We start from the raw sequence: 19882 nt of genomic DNA, 5'->3' as shown, positions 1-19882 counted from the left end.
ATATTTAAATACATGTTCTGCTGTAAAATATCTCAAACAAGACCGTGTCATTATTCAGCTCCAGTCAGTTCCAGTCAACAAGTTTAATTGTGTGAGTAGGAGCTCAACTGTAGACAGTAGTGTAATTATTCAACTCAAGTCAGTTCAATGTTGATTCAGTTTGGTTCAATAACAGAGTTGTGAACAAATTTAGGCTATAAAAACAGCTCTAAAGAAGACAATACTGTTATTATTCAACTTAATTCTGTTCAAGTTGTGTTCTCATCCAATATTGCTGGTGCAGTAAATCGATAATATTACTGAATATTAAATTAATGTTAAACTTTAACTAAGCAAGGCAGAAGAAACCGTCACAAGGAATCCAGATTTCTTCAGGTGATAGAAATGGAGAAGAAAACCTTGGAAGAAACCAGGCTCAGTGGAGGATCTCTCCTCCCCTGGCCAGTTCAGTTTAATTCTCAGTTCTAAATTTTGCACAATCCTGGTTTTGTAAAATGGCTTTTTTAATAACTGCGTCAAAAGTTGGAGTCACAGGATTATGTCCTGAATGCTTTGTAAATCATTTTGGATAAAACCGTCAGGCAAGTGCATAATTGCTCACATCATGCCTGGTTAGTTACTGCAGATATGCCTAGAATGATTGATCGGCTTGATGTGGTTTGGTACAGTAAATCCAGTTTGTCAGACAGTTGTGGGCAGTCACTACGTAAGGTGATAAACTAGAGTAAATATGTACCATCAGTTTTTGTTTTTAGGATGAATGAGGTTATTTCCCCATTCGAAAAGCAATGTACAACCACTTTTACAGCAACCTTCAGTGGGACGGTCAGCGTGATAAATCACCTCTTTCAGTCATAACGGTTTAATTCCCAGGCAGAGTATGATGGGCTGCGTGCGCTTCACTGTACCAGCTTGAATCACCCTCACACTTTGTCATCTTGACGAGGTGTCTCCTTCATTCAGATCTGCACACGTGTCCATACATGCTGCACGTGTGATTGGACAAAAGCGAACACAAACACTTTTCATTGTGTACCACCAGCTGGCAAAAGTCCTGGTCCAGACAATAGCCTGTGAAGATGGAGAAGCACTCCAGCAAGTCTTTAATGGCTATAATAGCGGCGTTTGGCAGGGATTCTGTCAGACACAGACGATCAGCAGAACTGTGCTTTGAGGAATTTGGAGAGGAGCCTGTCGTTTAAGGAAAGAAACAAAACTGGCCCAAAGACAGAAGCCTGAGAGAATTATTTGCAGAGAAACACTCTTGTTTTCTTCAAGAGAAGAGATTGCAAAGTGCTTTCCTGGTTTTATCACGAGTTGTTTGTGTGAATTGCAGGCTGGTGTTTGTGTTAAAAGATTGTCTGAAGGTCCTGCTGAAGCTCCATGCATAAAAAACTTATTGGATGCACTTGCCATAATGCTGTGAATGCGTGTGCTTGGCTTGTTTAATAAGGTGTTTGGCCTTAATGGTCCCTCAGTGAAAAGGTGTTTCAGTATTTTGTTATCCTGATAGAATCCAATTAGTAGCATAATACATCCTCAAACTAGGAATGTGTTCGAAATAAGCCTTTTTTGCTAAGAAAGCATATCAAACCATTTTATATCGAGGGAACGGTATGATATTTGAGCCATTGTTGTAAAGTGCACAAAAAGCAAATATTTGTGCTTGGTGTCATGGTTCTCGCAATTTAAAGAGGGTTCTGACATGATGTGGGCCAGAGCATTAAATTAGCCCTGGCAGGCACAGCCCTCATGGGTAAGCTAATCTGACAGCAGTGATCTCCTCCACATATCCCCTATCATAATCAACTTTTATGCCTTTTCATGGCTGTTGGAGATAGATCACTATTAGAACTTCATGCCCTGATGACACACTAATGCTGAAATGCAGTGGCAGTGGTTTAGATGGCATGCAAACACTCACACAGTTCCTAATGCTCTTTATTATTGTTGGGTGATTGAGCCGTTGCCCTCTGATGAAGTGGGTGACACCAGAGCAGTTAAAGTAGTCCACTTCCCCTCAGCACATGAGACTTGACTGATGTCACATGCGTACAGATGCATGAACTGGAGTATCAAGGCCAATTAATCAGCCATCAAGGGGACATTAATAACATGTCAATCTTTCTCCCGCTGTCCCTTGTTCTTTCTCATTAGCTTTTGATGTCACCCCCACCACAGCGCTGACTTTGATCTGGTTATCCATCAGCTTGAAATGCTGGGTACAGTCTTGTTGATAATGTTTTGATGCTGTAAATTCAACGCAAGTCCTTGCTTTAGAGCTATATTATTATGTTTGGATGAACTATATAATCATTGAGAAATTTAGCAATTTATTCATGCTACTCTAATATATATATATATATATATATATATATATATATATATATATATATATATATATATATATATATATATAAAATATAAATATCTGTTAGTTCTACAGTATTGTCTTTGAAATATGGGTTGATTTTATGATGAGCTAAAATATACTTCAATGTAATCTCTATTGAAACTTGTATGTTATGGATTTAAATATATTTGTTATTACACCTTTCTAATGTTTAAATTGAAATTTAGGACATGTAAAATATTAACTTTCAATGTAATATAAAATAACACCACAGGTAAAATGATCAAGTACTTTGCAACCACTTCATAATAAGTAGTTATTTGAAGCATGACTGAAGATGATCCGAAAGAATGATTTAAAATGTACTTTAAAACATTTAGTTTGGCATTCTATGAAGTTCACTTTTTAAATGATGTTCTTAAGATTGTTAAGAAACATACACATTAAGATGCATTCCGAGTACTTTTAAGTGGCCTTTTATTTAATTAATATGTTGTCTGCAAGTACCGTTTTTTTATATACTTACTTTTAAGATGTTAAGTTGAAGTTTCAACTTTCAACTTTTTCACAATGGTTGGAATGACATTAGTGGAAGTGAACAATGATAATTTTATAGCTGAACTCTCCATTTAAGACACTTGAATTATGTGTTTGTTTCAATTTATAGGATGCAAAGTTTGTAGAGGAGAGGAGGAAACAGCTGCAGTCATACCTGCGTATGGTGATGAATAAACTGATCCAGACACTGCCTCAATTCACTGCCCAGCCCACAAAGGAAACTTTACTGCAGTTGCTGCCTTTCTGCCAGTGAGTACATACACACACTGACACAATAATTCACATGCAATAAACATCAACTTTGTGTAATTCAGCTCCTTAAACTCTATTTGACACTGTATTTAAGTGCCTCGATGGATGATACATGCCATTTTGAGTTGTCACTCAAGTAGGCCAATGCAGTCAAACTTTCAAATGCCACAAATGCATGCTGAATAAAGAAATGACACACAAGGGGAATTCACCAAGAATTAATTGAATCCACTTATAGTGCCACATTCATGCTCGCCATTTGTGCTGCATATGATTCACTAAAGGAGGAATTCATTTTTTCTTTTGTATTGAACAGTTTGCATGCTAAAATTCACAATTCACAAGTATACTCGACTGCATGCTTTCTGGATATATCCCCCATTATAATGCTTTTCCCCATCATTTGATGAATTATTACTGCTATGATGAGTAGGAAATGTACACAAATGTGACGTTTTAATAAACTCTATTTCCCGCTTGCTTTCAGTGGGCGGTAATAGTATACCGTTAATTACGGCAAGCATATAGCTCTCACTTTTACAAACTTCCTAAAGCCTTATTTGCATAGACAGGTGTGTTTGTGCTGAAACGAATGACAGTGACTTTATTTTAAATACCCATTGCTCTATTTCAGCACCTGGTTAAGATAGATTACGATGGTTTGTGAATATGACATGCGTTTCTTTATTGAAATCCCACGCTGCCAATTTTACACAGAACAAATTGCGTCACCAATCATCTCAACAGCTGTTCTTTTATAGGAAATTTGATTTGCTTAAAGGACCACTCACATCCTGCATTTTACCGGCTAATTGTCTGTTCTGATTGGCTCATTGATTTATCAGGTCAGATTTCCTTTCACATGCTGCATCTCATTGGTTTATTGTTAGCACTGGGTCTTGCAGCATGACACGATTACGTAAAGGAAATTAATAAAATAAATAGATTACCCTCACATCAAATTTGATTTAATTAAAAGAGACCATTGGCACATTGTGAGAAGATAATGGCTCTTTGCTTGGAATGACTGGAGTAGGGCTGGGCAATATATCTAACGATGGCGATTTATCGGTAATCATGGAACCGGATTTACTGACTAGGTGCGCACGATCATATCATAAGATATATCGCCCAGCCCTAGACTGGAGATAATTTGAGTGCTACGGATAGATGAGTCCAGTTACTTTTTAGTTGGGGAGAACTAACTGAATTGGATTTCCTTTGTGTAGATACAGTTCACTAGTTATGTTTCTGCTTGTGTTTCTGATCATGCGGTCTAGGAAATGTGTTTATTCTCAATAATAAACAGTGTGATTTATGTGATTAACAGTTCTGTTCTTGTGGTCTGGAAGTGGCACTCAGACCTGGAGTAGCTGCTCACAGTCATTTTAAACACATTAGTGCTTACATATCCATTCCATGCCAATAAAGCAGCCTCCTGGCAAACAGACAGAGTGGAAAGCTGTCACACAGAGGTTATAGTAAGCTCGCTTTGCCAACTAGGGAATCCTTTCATTTTAAAACAGCTCTTGTGTGCCCTTTCCTGGCATCTCCTGACTGTCACTGTCAGTTTTGAGTGGGTATGACAAAGGTCTTTTAAAAGATATTCTTTTGAGAAGGTTTCTGTGGAACAAAAAACGTTTTCAGACTTTGAGAGACTTCAGCTCTGAAATGGAAGACACTTGAAGTCTATACATCTTTATAGTGCAGGGCTGCTTTAAAGAGTTCCCAGCAATGGTGGTCTCACCATGGGTCATCGTTTTGGTTTTGATGGGGCTCTAGTGGCAGTTTTGATTCACTTGGTGCTCTAGGCAATATTAGACATGACCAAAGACAAAACACTTTTTAGCAACTTGAAGTTTAGGATACATGTACAATCAGGTTATTGTGTGACTGTGTGTACTGTATGTAGATAGATGCTTTTGTTGATAAATAGACATTTTTCTCGATTTATTGACGAGAACAGCATTCATTTGAAATAAAATTATTTTCAATGTAATGTTAAATCTTACAAATGCCTTTACTGACACTTTTGATTCATTTATTGCATCCTTACTGAATAAAAGTTTAGCGTCTTTCAAGAAAACTATAGCGTACAGTACATATAATGTTGTATATTATTGTGTTTGTCTGTGTATATACACTCACTGTCCATTTTATTAGGTACACCTTGCTAGTACTGGGTTGGACCCCTGGGTTGGACCTTCAGAAGTGCCTTAATTCTTCATGGCATAGATTCAACAAGGTGTTGAAAACATTCCTTTGAGATTTTGGTCCATATTGACACTGTAGTCATAATGGATGGACATGGTCAGCAACAATACTCAGGTAGGCTGTGGTGTTTAAATGATGCTCAATTGGTTCTAAGGGGCTCAAAGTGTGCAGAGAAAATATCCCTCACACCATTACAACACCAAAAGCAGCCTGAACCATTGAGACAAGGCAGGATGGACCCATGCTTTCATGTTCTTTATGCCAAATTCTGACCCTACCATCCGAATGTCGCAGCAGAAATCAAGACTCATCAGACCAGGCACCGTATTTCCAATCTTCTATTGTCCAATTTTAGTGAGCCTGTGTGAATTGTAGCCTCCGTTTCCTGTTCTTAGCTGGCAGGAGCGGCACACGGTGTGGTCTTCTGCTGCTGTCGCCCATCTTCAGGGTTTGACGTGTTGTGTGTTCAGAGATGGTATTCTGCATACCTTGGTTGTAACGAGTGGTTATTTGAGTTACTGTTGCCTTTCTGACATCTCTAACCAGTCTGCCCATTCTCCTCTGACCTCTGACATCAACAAGGCATTTTATCCACACAACTGCCATTCACTGGATATTTTTTCTTTTTCGAACCATTCTCTGTAAACCCCTGGAGATGGTTGTGTGTGAAAATCCCAATAGATTAGCAGGTTTTGAAATACTCAGACATCCCATCTGGCACCAACAACCACTCCACGATCAAAGTCACTTAAATCCCCTTTCTTCACCATTCTGATGCTCAATTTGAACTTCAGGGAGTCGTCTTCACCACATCTAGATGGCTGAATGCACTGAGATGCAGCCATGTGTTTGACATCTAATTAGCACCTTGTGTTACCAAGCAATTGAACAGGTGTACCTAATAAAGTGGCCGCTGAGTGTGTGTGTGTGTATATATATTAGGGGTGTAAAGGTATGCAATAATCATTGTTCGCTACGTACCTTGGTTTTAAAGTCACGGTTCGGTTCATTTTTCGGTACAGTAAGGGAAAGAAATACAAACATTAAATTGCAGGTTGTTTATTACTATAAACTTTTTTTTAACAGTTTAGCCTACACTTTTTTAAAACACTTTTTAATAAAATAAATAATAAAATATAATTTATAATAAAATAGAAAAGAATAAGAAATAAAATACTGCTGCAAAGTTCTCCACTAAATAAAATACTCTGTCTCAAACCAATATCATATAATAAAATATAATGAAAAATATAAATAAATAACTATTTTTTTTTTTGCGCTGAACGTGGATACTTCCACAACTTAATATGTTCGTTTTGAAACATGAAAATGTACCTATGTTCCCCAAACAAAATATTGCATTCGGTCATTCAGTATACACGTGCACCGTACCGAAAGCACTGTACCGAAACGGTCCGGTACGAATAAACTTACCGTTACACCCCTAAAATATATATATATATATATATATATATATATATATATATATATATATATATATATATATATATATATATAATATTTTTAGATGGATTATTTATTTATTTTGTATTGTTTAAAATCCACCTTGCCCAAAAATCTTAGGGAAGAGGTTGATTGGACATTGCTTCTAGTCTCACACAGAGAATTATTGACGATCCCAGTGTTTTTCCAATTGAGAGGGGCCACATCCAGTAAGGCTCGATTCAGTTTCAGTGTGGTTGAGCCGTTTCAAATTTGCTTCATAGATGTTACCCACCTAAATCCATAACAAGAAGCCTCTACAGCAGAGTTGCAGGGGCTAGACCGATAAGAAAGGCTTGTTCCATGGATAAATGAAGAGCCGAATCTCTGTTCTTAGAGGTTATGTAACACGTGGACAGTCTTTCAGCAGCTACTGTTTAGACTGCAGATCAGCCTCCTGCTGCATGGACCCATTCAATAGTATCTGCGTGAGAGAGAGAGAGAGTCTGTGTTGCTTTGTGAGGAGCTGAGAATGGATGGATGGAGAGATAGATTTACTGGTGGGGGGCATCACAGCACCCCATTTACCTGCTTCCAGCGTCTTCCCTGCTGCTCCAGCCTGATTGAAAGCTGCTCAGCACTTCATTCTTTTAATGTTTTTTTTAGCTCTCTCCCTCATTCTTTCCCCTCGCCCAGCTCTCGTCTTTTCTCTCAGCCCTATGCCAATCTGACAGCAGCAATACAGTAGAGGAGAAGCCGATCATGGCGTGTTCTGTGTTGCATAACCACACTTCTGGCTTCCTGTTCAAATTTAATTTTCTTTGAAACCTTTTGAATGTTATTAGTTATATGTAATCAGTATAGCTAGATTAGCCTGCTCTCAGACCAACGGCTTCATAATGGTTGTTCCATCATACCCTCACAAAGGTACCTTTGACACAAAGGTACTTTTGTTTTTGGTCCTTTTTGAGAAAATTACAAATTTCCTACCCACTTTAAGATTATCCAGTTGCAGAAAAAAGTATGTGATCATAGATATTTGCATAAATTGGTTATAAAATTTGATGCCTCGTGGGATAGAACGAATGTGACTGTATCCAATCAAATTCAAACTGTTATTTTGAGTGCCAAACATTAGTAATATAGAACCACAGCACAGAGCAAGTAACTGTTTTTTTTTAAATCTGATGCACATACATTTTCAAAAAAAAAAAAGAAGAAAATTTTGCATTTTCTATGGATTTATTAAATTTGATTTTATTTCATTAAAAAGTGAATATTAATATTAAACATCATAATTATTCATTTAGATTTTTTATTATTAGTATCATTAAGCTCTGATAGCTCTGACTCCGGTTGACTCCAATTAAGCTAGTCATTAACCCTGGGCTCATTATAGATGCAAAATTCATTTACTTGCACAACAAGATATTCATGATGTAGTTAACAAGGAAAAATGAAATAAAACCAATAGGCCTACATCAGTTCTACAGCACTATTGTGGCTGCTGTGTATTTTTTTTTTAATAAATGTAATTTATTCTGAAGCAGTACTATGATCAGTGTTCTATCGGGTCTAAACAAATTTCTAGGACACTTTTTAACTTTATGAAGGGCAATATTTTCCTAACCATATTTAATGTGTGTGTCATCATTTGTCAAATTCGTACATTTTATCAGTACATTCAGTTAGCATAATACGACACTGTATGGTTGTTACCATTCAAATGAAATCAGTATCAAACTCCATCTTTCCATGCAGAGGAAACACAGAAGCTGCATTGCCGACACTTTTCATTTAATTTTTCACTTTATATGCGACAGTGTGAGAACCATAAAATAAACATTATATGGTTGAAAACAGTAAAACAGCCAAAGCACAAATGCAAATTTGAGTTGAGCAGCTGATGATAATGTGATCGTATCAAATGTAAAAATATTATTTATAAATTAGGCTTTTTTTTTGTCTTTTGGAAGCTGCATTCAAAATCCACTCTGCTCGGGGGCTCTCATGGACGGCGGGGCCCCAAGCAGTTGCGTGGTTTGCGTGGTGCCTAAACATGCTACTGGTCACCATTTGCACTGAAAGTAATAAAATCAGAATCATTCTCGCCAAAGTTTTGGTGCTGCCCTAGTTATTGTTTGTTATTGACATTTTGACATATAAGTAATTTTAACAGAAATCCATTGTACATCCACACACGTTTTTTGCGCAAATCTAGGTGCATTCAGTTTGATCAAACCATTTATTTGCTCTTCTCTGTGTTTCTATACTCCTAAAATGTCTGGCACTCACTTTACACATAAAGCTCACACCATCACTGTTTGAATTAGATTGGATGCAGCCACACACTTTCCATCCCATATGTCCAAAGTTTATGATGCCTTGGCTTTTTCCTTTAGCCACAGTCACATAAAAACCATGATTCTTAGTGCAGCGCTGGATTTTGACAGCTGATACAGGCACACAGCTCTCAGACACACACACCACTTCTCTGTCACTCATCTATGGCAGTCTCATGAATTTGCAGCTGCCCTCCTTCCCACCTGACACCTTTAATTCTGACCCAATGTGTATTTTTCCCTTGTGCACCTTCCTGCTCACTATCCGCACCATCAAAATAAAGAAAATGAAAAGAAGATGCTGTAGAATAAAATTGAAAAACAAAACAACATGTCATCAATATAGTGCTACAGTGAGGATGTCAGAAGTTACAGTATTTCATCTATAAATGCTTTTAGTTAATCATTATCTTATTTTATGGCACACAGAGGTCTACAGTATATTGTTACATTATTTATTTATATTTATTTGGGAGAAGGCACCATGTGAGCCATGACTGCCACTGGCTCCTAGACTCCTCAGCTCATGAGTGGCATACTGTAGTTATCATGGTATCCAGGCTGGAGTTGTCTCTGTACGGTGAGCCGCAGCTGTGTATAATGCATAGTGCCTAACCCTCAACTGCAGCTGATGTCTATACAGCCCTCCCTCAGGAATCACACTCTGTCTCTGACACACTTTCAGCCTCGGGGGGCTTTCCGCTCGGGGCTCAACTCGCAGACATCTTTCAATTTCAGTTTGTTAGCCATGAGTTCTGGGTGATGTCAGTGTGCGGCCTGTGAGGATGTAAGGAAAGCATGTTATTGCAAAGAGCTTGTTTCATTGTTTATTTACCTGCAGTGGGGACTCTGACACACAGTAGCATTTAGTTATTGTAAAGAGAACATCTACGAACCGTGCTTCCCTGCTCCGTTTAAGCATTTAGGTGCCTGGTGGGAACTATCTGTTTTCCAAAGGTATTACAACACAAATGAACACCTGGAGTCAGGCAGGAGAAGAAAGAGCAAAGTGCCCATGGGGTTTACCGATGTTTGTGTTTGTTCTCTAACAGGGACAACCCCACAGCTAATGAGAGTGGTGCCAAAACTGCCCGATCCAAAGCCTCCAGCCGATTCCCCAGACTAGGCCGCAACTCTGGCCGTGAAGCCCGGAACCCCGAACCCCAAAGCGGTGACCTTTAACCTCTGAGCGCAATCCTCAGAGCTCATCAGTATGGATGCACCGAGCCAAGGACCTTCTCTTCTATTATGGATGTACATAGCGCCACTGTTGGGGACTAGCTGGGTCTAGAAACGGCGAACAAAATCGGCAAGAAAATGTGGTGTGTATCGGTTTAGTGGCAGAGGTTTCGGTTACTCTTGTGCCTAGCAATTATAACAGATGTTGTTTTTGGGAAAAGTCGGGACGTCATTTTGACTAACAGCAGTGACATGAAACTTTTATGAGACTGTGATGAGAATTGTGCGATTGTCTGGAAATAATTTACACATATTATTTGACACATGGGACTCAATTCTATCTTTCTGTTTGTATACATTTTGTTACCCCGCTCTGCTATGTATGAGGCACAAAGTTAGATGTAATTTTTTTTAGGTCTGCACTTATAATATATATACAATACAATCACTTTTCATTTTCCTGTTTACAATAAACCTGAAAAACATGTTTTAGATTTTAGATGAATGTCCGGTGATGGTCAGAATGTGATGTGTTAGTCGGGTCTGGGCTCTCGTGCTCCAGAGTCCTTGTCTTCTGTTCCAGAAAACCTTTCATTGGAAATCTCCCTGGCTGCCATTATCCTGTATGTCCTCAAGAGTACTTTTCCACAGAAGCCGGCTGGATGGGGCATATAAGAGAATTTCATTGCATCTGAGTTTCCACTGAGAGATCATTTTGCCCTATTTTAAATACAAGCACAATAATGATTGGGATTCATTACTAATAAATAGTATTTATGGTTTTAATGTTATGTTGTAATGTCAAAGAAAGGAACCATGATGTGTTTAAATGAATAAATATCAAACTGAATGTGATATAGGATTGCCATCGGATTCTGTTTAGTAAAACATACAGTAGCAGATCTGTTGTGTGCTTTGCATATTTGTCTATTTGCAACCTTTTGTACTACAGTAGTAAGCAACTCTATGTCATGGTTTTTCTTAAACAGTGTATCTTTTGTCCTACATGTGACAGGGCGCAGCTGTTTTGCAGCCGCAAGAATACATGAGCTTAATGAATACATAAATAAATACAAGTTCCAACACACAATCGGTTTTTGTGTCAGATTTGTAAGGTAATTTGAGGTTAGTAGTGCTGCAAGACTGCTTTTGCTCCATTTCAAGTAAAGAAAATAAGTGTTTTAATGGCTTAATGTACTAAAAAAACTTTATTTTACAGTATGTATACTTACATGTACTTATAGTGCACTTACAGTGTATTTATCTTAGAAAGTTCTGGTAATACAAGGTAACTACATGGGGTAGGTAATTACCTAGTTATTAGATAGTTATTGTAATTACTATAATAAGTAACAGGACTGTAAAATAAAGTGCTACCAAAATCTAAATGAAAAAGTGGTCCACAATGGCTTCTTGTGAGCTGTGTTGCCATGGTAACTTGAAACAAAATCAGGAGGATTTTACGCAACACCTCCAGGTCAATAAGAAAAAAATGGGTTGTCTTTAATTATTGGTCCTTTCACAAGTTTGTCACGTGGTTTTTATTCCAAAAAATGGTGATTGCAAGGCAGCAAGAGATTAGTGTTAGGAATAGTTCACCCAAAATAGAAAAATATGTCATCATTTACTCACCTTCAAGTTTTTCCAAACCTGTATGAGTTTCTTTCTTCTGTTGAACACAAAAGAAGATTTTTTTTTGACAAATATGGGTTACCAAACAATTGATGGTAGGCATTTACTTCAATATTTTTATTATATTTTTTTCTATATGTTAATCACTGGCTACCGTTAACTGTTTGAACAATTTCCCAGCATTGTTCAAAATACCATCGGAACAACTTGAGGGTAAATAAATGGTGATAATTTTCATTTTTTGGTGAACTGTCCCTCTAAAATTGTACGTTTTGTTGTTAGGCTTTGATTCTGTGTAAATGAAATGCTGCATCAGAGGTTTGCTGTCGTCACAATCACAATAATCCACAAGTAATCCAGTCGGAACCTGAATTTTTGAATACACGTATAATACAACTGAATGTAATATGAGCGACAACTGGGTAGTCACACTGTTTTCTCCCATAAATGATTTGGCTACAAAAAGTTAATAATCAAATCTAGCATTTTTGCTCAGAAGAAAAACAAAATGCAGTTAATTTAACATAGTGTGGTATGTTGTCACACCAAATATTTTTAAATGCCTTTAAAGGGATACTCCATCCCAAAATGAACATTTTGTCATTAATTAATTTACCCCCATGTTGTTCCAAACCCATTAAAGCTTAGTTTGTCTTCAGTACACAATTTAAGATATTTTGGATGAAAATCGGGAGGCTTGTGACTGTCAAGTAAATAAAAGTGGAAGAAAAAGTGACGTGACATACAGTCAAGGATGATGACCCATGCTCAGAATTCATGCTCTGCATTTAACCCATCCAAAGTGCACACACAGCAGTGAACACACACACACACACACACTGTGAACACACACCCGGAGCAGTAGGCAGCCATTTACAGTATTGTTCAAAATAATAGCAGTACAATGTGACTAACCAGAATAATCAAGGTTTTTCGTATATTTTTTTATTGCTACGTGGCAAACAAGTTACCAGTAGGTTCAGTAGATTCTCAGAAAACAAATGAGACCCAGCATTCATGATATGCACGCTCTTAAGGCTGTGCAATTGGGCAATTAGTTGAATTAGTTGAAAGGGGTGTGTTCAAAAAAATAGCAGTGTGGCATTCAATCACTGAGGTCATCAATTTTGTGAAGAAACAGGTGTGAATCAGGTGGCCCCTATTTAAGGATGAAGCCAACACTTGTTGAACATGCATTTGAAAGCTGAGGAAAATGGGTGGTTCAAGACATTGTTCAGAAGAACAGCGTACTTTGATTAAAAAGTTGATTAGAGAGGGGAAAACCTATAAAGAGGTGCAAAAAATGATAGGCTGTTCAGCTAAAATGATCTCCAATGCCTTAAAATGGAGAGCAAAACCAGAGAGACGTGGAAGAAAACGTAAGACAACCATTAAAATGGATAGAAGAATAACCAGAATGGCAAAGGCTCAGCCAATGATCACCTCCAGGATGATCAAAGACAGTCTGGAGTTACCTGTAAGTACTGTGACAGTTAGAAGACGTCTGTGTGAAGCTAATCTATTTTCAATAATCCCCCGCAAAGTCCCTCTGTTAAAAAAAAGGCATGTGCAGAAGAGGTTACAATTTGCCAAAGAACACATCAACTGGCCTAAAGAGAAATGGAGGAACATTTTGTGGACTGATGAGAGTAAAATTGTTCTTTTTGGGTCCAAGGGCCACAGGCAGTTTGTGAGACGACCCCCAAACTCTGAATTCAAGCCACAGTACACAGTGAAGACAGTGAAGCATTGAGGTGCAAGCATCATGATATGGGCATGTTTCTCCTACTATGGTGTTGGGCCTATTTATCGCATACCAGGGATCATGGATCAGTTTGCATATGTTAAAATACTTGAAGAGGTCATGTTGCCCTATGCTGAAGAGGACATGCCCTTGAAATGGTTGTTTCAACAAGACAATGACCCAAAACACACTAGTAAATGGGCAAAGTCTTGGTTCCAAACCAACAAAATTAATGTTATGGAGTGGCCAGCCCAATCTCCAGACCTTAATCCAATTGAGAACTTGTGGGGTGATATCAAAAATGCTGTTTCTGAAGCAAAACAAAGAAATGTGAATGAATTGTGGAATGTTGTTAAAGAATCATGGAGTGGAATAACAGCTGAGAGGTGCCACAAGTTGGTTGACTCCATGCCACACAGATGTCAAGCAGTTTTAAAAAACTGTGGTCATACAACTAAATATTAGTTTAGTGATTCACAGGATTGCTAAATCCCAGAAAAAAAAAAATGTTTGTACAAAATAGTTTTGAGTTTGTACAGTCAAAGGTAGACACTGCTATTTTTTTGAACACACCCCTTTCAACTAATTGCCCAATTGCACAGCCTTAAGAGCGTGCATATCATGAATGCTGGGTCTTGTTTGTTTTCTGACAATCTACTGAACCTACTGGTAACTTGTTTGCCACGTAGCAATAAAAAATATACTAAAAACCTTGATTATTCTGGTTAGTCACATTGTACTGCTATTATTTTGAACAATACTGTATGCTGCGGTGCCCGGGGAGCAGATGGGGGTTCGCAGTCTAGCACAGAGAGTAAATTCACAGCTGAGTGAATACAGGCCAGACAATCTGTGCACTTCCACTTGGAAGACCATATAGATATTGTTAATTGTGCTTTTGGTCATAGCAGCATTTAAAACAGAAAAACACAGGTAATTTATTTCACTGTATAGGAGGCACTATAAAAGCCTCTGTCAAATCTACATTACAAAGATGTAGTCATTCTGAGTTAAAGATTAAAGTACTTACCTTTAGCACTCTGTGTAATGTTTAAATAAGCTGTCTTATTCATGTGATACATTCCTAACATTTATTGTTCTGCTGAATATGATTTCCATGAATTTCTCTGCAGAGCGCAGTGACCTAACTTATGTCGAAGCTGTTGTATAAACAGTCCTGAGTATTTTAGTGGGAATTCAAATACAACAGCCATGTATTCTTCTCTTTTCTTTTTATGTAGTCAATTTGTATCTCAAAACTCTGGATGTGAATGTATAAAGGAAGCATTTAAACTATTGAAATATATTTTAAGATATGGTAGTTTCATTTATATATATTCATATATATATATATATATATATATATTCATATATATATATATATATATATATATATATATATATATATATATATATATATATATATATATATATATATATATATATATATATATATATATATTTTTTTTTTTTTTTTTTTTTTTTTTTTTTGCTTCATTCAAAGACCTCTGTGGTTTTCTTAATTGTTATTTATTTTGGTCTATGTAGTGTGAACATTCATGAGTGTACTTTTACTTTCAACCTGAATTACATTTAAGATCTACAGAGTGTTAATCTTGTTAATCAAATTACTGACAACCATGATCAAAAGCATTTCCACTGCTGGAACTTTACCCAGGAACTAGGCACTTTGGCTAGTACTCAGTGTGTTTCCATTGCAGAGGAACAAGGATCTCATAAAGTTCAGAGTAAAAAAAAATGCCCATCAGAAAGTCCCTGGTGGTGCGGTAGTACTTTTTCAAAGTTCAGGAACTTTGGGGGCAGGATTTGGGCGCTAAACCTGCTGATTGGTTGAGTTCACGCAGCATTGTGATTTCAACAACCATTTATTCAGAACATTTTCAAAATATTACTGTTATTGTGTCATGAAATGTAATTTTAAACGTATTTCAGACGCAAATGTAGTTGTTTAAAACTCAAACGTGGTTTATTTATTAAGACAGCACCTATTTAAAAATGTGTTTCGCCGATTTCGGAGATGGTCAGCTCCACGCGATCAGTGCTCATGTATCCGCCGAGAGCAGCCTTACCTCGGCTAGTCCTTCTGACATTCGACGCTGGCTTTGATGTCTCTTTAATCATTAAACATAAAATAGAATTCATTTTGGATAAATCTAACAGGTAATCTTTGGTCTGTATTCAATTTATCTATATGTTAAAATGAAAATAAAAAAGGCAGCTGATATAATATTTCCTTTCATTGTAATGGCCATATATATATTGTGACAAGTCAGCTGCCTCCTCCCTGATTGCCACCGGCACCCCGTCCTAAATCGCCGCCCTTCACCAGGCTCCCGACTGGAGTGGGTGTGTGAGAGGAGGGGTGCTGGACGAGTCAGGGCTGGCAGCGTGTGATGGGGCACACCTGAAGGAAATGGAGCCTCATCACCGCCGCTGTTTAAAAGCCCAACACGCCTCTCCTCGGGAGACCAGTCTCTTGCCCGTGCATGCACACTGGTGTCCTCGTGGGTCCAGGAAGGGTGCGTTGAGGGACTCCCGCGCCACTAGAGATGTGAGCTGCTGGACCCATGATCCGGATGAGAACCGCACCCGTAAACACGGCCGACGGGCCAGGATACTGGGCCGTCCATCTCCTGCCAGCGCCGCGGCCAACTAGAGAGATGCCGCCGGACTCCGCCCCTTACCTGGACCCTTCCTCCATGAACACTGCCCGACCCACACGAACCCTGCAGCACGACGAGGACACCAGATTCCCTGTTGTTTTGGACACTCTTCCCCTTTGGCCACCTTTTATCCCCTTGTTGTTTTATTTTCTGTTAATAAAAGCCTCTCCGAGGCCTGACGCCACGCCCACTGTGTCTGTCTTGTGCTCCGTGACAATATATACACATTTCCCTGACCCAAGTACAATTTCAGTTCAAATGAAAACGAAAGGAGGCAGTGGTATTTGATATCCAATTTCGTTTTATTGTAAATATACAGTGAGGAAAACTGCAGTAGCCAAGTCGAGCTGACTGATGTTTTCAAGTACGCTGTTGTTTGCCGGATTTGCATCATCGCGGACATCACACCGAGGATGCAAGTCCGAAATTCATACTTTGTATTAAGAAATGCGCGGACACGCGTCACCTGACTATTTGCCTAATCTTCCCGGTACATTACACGCGGTGGAAATGCAGAAAGCAACAGGTCTGGGAGGAAAATAGTTCCTGGGGAAAAAGTTCCTGGTACAATTGTTCTGGATAATCTCGGTGGAAATGCGGCAAAAGATTTTCTTTTAATGAGACATGTGATCCAATCATGATGATAAACAATTTAGGCTACCTATATTGTACTGTTATTGAAAATGACAAGACAGAATGATGTCATAACATATTAACAGTACAGTAATAATGTTTCATATTATCCATTTATTATAGTATAACCAATTGTCACAGTCACCGACTGAAGTGCACTGGTTGTCCACTAGAGGGCACTTCATCCCAGACTTCTGCCACTATCAAGGACTTCATTCCCCATAATTCTCTGCCCAGTCTCATCGGCACTCATTGTTTGTACCTGTGTTTCATTAGCATGATTAGCTCACCCTATATAAGCCTGGTTCTTACTGTCATTTGATAAGATTTGCTAAGTGTTGTATTTGTCATTACTGCAATTCTAATCCTTGTTTCATGGTTCTCCCGTATCTTGATTCCTGGACACCATACAACATTAACCATTCACTATACACTATACACCATACACTGTACATTGAGCTCCGCTCCAGAGCCCCTTTAGTCCATGAATCTGCTCCAGAGATCGCACTAGAGCTCAGTCCTGTGTTGGTGCTCGCCTGTGAGTCCCCTGTCTGTCCTTTATCAACTACAGAGTTTACCCTTGAGCTCCCTATCCAGTCATGGCCAAGAAGGCAGTCCCTAGACTCTCTGCCTGCCCTGTCACGGCCAAGGAGGCCCCCTTTGTACTTACAGTCTGCCCTGTCATAGTCAAAGATGCCGTCTCTGAACTGTCTGCCTGTCCTGTCATGGCCACAGAGGCCGTTGTTGACCTCTCTGTGGTCCCTATTGCAGTCCCACCTGATCCACCTTGGTAGTCATCTGCCTCGTCAGCTCCACTTTTGCCGCGTTTCCACCGAAATTACCCGGAACATTTGTACCAGGAACTTTTTTTCCCAGGAACTTTTTCCCCCCAGACCTGTTGCTTTCTGCGTTTCCACCGTGGTGTAAAGTACCGGGAAGATTAGGCAAATGGACCTTGATGTAGGTCTGCGCGCGTTTTTCAATACAAAGTACCGATGATAAAAAAAAAAAAAAAAGGGTACGCTGATTTTGGACGTGCATCATCGGTAGTTAGTTCAGACTTTGTGCATTCGACTGGGGAGTGTGATGTCCGCGACGATGCGAATCCTGTAATTTTCCTCTCTGTATATTTACAATAAAACGAAATAGGATATAAAATACCACTGCCTCCTTTTGTTTTCATTTAAACATAATAACAGCTGCAGAAATGTACTTAGTTCAGGGATATGTGTAACAATATATAGAGCCATTACAATGAAACGAAATATTATAACGACTTGCCTTCTTTATTTTCATTTTAACATATAGTAACTTGAATACAGACCAAAGAAAACCTGTTAGATTTACCCTGAAGCTGAATTATATTTTATGTTTAAACACTAAAGAGACATCAGAGTCAGCGGCACATATCAGAAGGTCTAGCCAAGGTGAGGCTGCTTCTCGTCGGATAGTTGATCACTGAGCTCCGTCTACGAGATCGGCGAAACACATTTTTAAATAGGCGCTGTCTTTATAAATAAACCACAGATTTGAGTTTTAAACAACTACATTCTCGCCTGAAATACTTTTAAAATTACATTTCATGACACAATAACAGTAATATTTTGGAAATGTTGAATAAATGGTGGTTGAACTCAACCAATGCTGCGTGAACTCAACCAATCAGAATGTTTAGCGCCAAAGTCCCGCCCCCGAAAGTTCCGGAACTTTGAAAAAGTACCACCTCGCCAGCAGGGACTTTCTGAGGGGCATTTTTTTTTACCTGGAACTTTATTTAGTTCCTGGTTCCTGCAGTGGAAACACACCAAGTACCAGGCCAAAGTCCCTAGTTCCTGGGTAAAGTTCCTGCGGTGGAAACGCGGCATTTGATGGACATCTGCTCAGCTGGAGCCATCTTGGTGGTCCTTTGCATGATCAGCTCCGCTGAAGTGGTCTTCTGCTCAATCATGGGGATCTTCAGTCCTGCCTGCTCTGCTGTGGAGGCCTTCTGCTCCACCGTGGTGGTCTTTTGTTCCCATTTGCTCTGCTGTGGAGGCCTCCTGCTCCACCATAAGTTTGAATGGAAAATGTAAAATTTGAAAAAAAAAAAGAAAAAATAGATGGTCAAACTGAATAAATGAAAATGTTGACAAAATGTGAAGGATATTTTTGTCAGATGACAAAGATAAACAATACAATTATATATATATACATAAGCGGAACAGTCGATAGAACAGGAGGAAACATGGTGTCATTCACTAACCACATGCAAAATTCACACTCCGTTCCAAATCAAATGCTTAATGAGCAGAAGCAGCCGACAGGTTTTAAATACAACATGTGTCTCTTCCATAAACAGTTGGGGCTGGAAGACAAGCCAGATTTAGATGGTAATTCAGCTTTGCTTGGGGATCATCTGTTGCTGTTGGCTCTGTTTGCTGTGATGGAAAAGCTGGGAGGAGACGTCATATCTGGCCCATCTGGGAGCGAGGTAAGAGAGAAGGGCCTTGCGTATAAAAAAAACATAGCACAGTATGTCATTTTATCTGAGGAACACAAACAACATCAGTCACCCAACATCCCAATCGAGTGCCTATCCTACAAGTCTATCAAGATTCAGAACGGAAACTGCAGGTAGCAGTACAAGAAGATTGTCCCCATTAGAAACATGCTATTTCTATGCTGTTTTGCATGGAGGCTTTGTGTTCATTGCAAATGTAATTATGATTTAATTATTGTGATTATGCTAATCTAGAGTATACGAGTCTTATCGAGACACACACACACACACACACACACACACACAGAAACACTCAACAACAGACAACAGGTACTTGGAGAAGGAAAGCAAATGAACTGGGTCTAATTT

At 38.7% G+C, this 19882-nt stretch overlaps 1 protein-coding gene across 1 annotated transcript in view; it reads left to right on the top strand.

Moving 5' to 3' along the window:
- The window catches only part of LOC128025168 (sorting nexin-29), a 113771-nt gene extending 102340 nt beyond the window's left edge, over positions 1-11431 (top strand). The window contains exons 20-21 of the mRNA XM_052611221.1: positions 3021-3160; positions 10215-11431. Of these exons, the coding sequence (XP_052467181.1) occupies positions 3021-3160; positions 10215-10344 (270 nt within the window). The 3' untranslated portion in view covers positions 10345-11431. The remainder of the gene's footprint in view (positions 1-3020; positions 3161-10214) is intronic.
- The last annotated feature ends 8451 nt before the right edge of the window (positions 11432-19882 follow it).

Source organism: Carassius gibelio, chromosome A12, assembly GCF_023724105.1.
Source record: "Carassius gibelio isolate Cgi1373 ecotype wild population from Czech Republic chromosome A12, carGib1.2-hapl.c, whole genome shotgun sequence".
Taxonomy (NCBI): domain Eukaryota; kingdom Metazoa; phylum Chordata; class Actinopteri; order Cypriniformes; family Cyprinidae; genus Carassius; species Carassius gibelio.
This window is presented reverse-complemented; position numbering and strand designations above follow the sequence as displayed.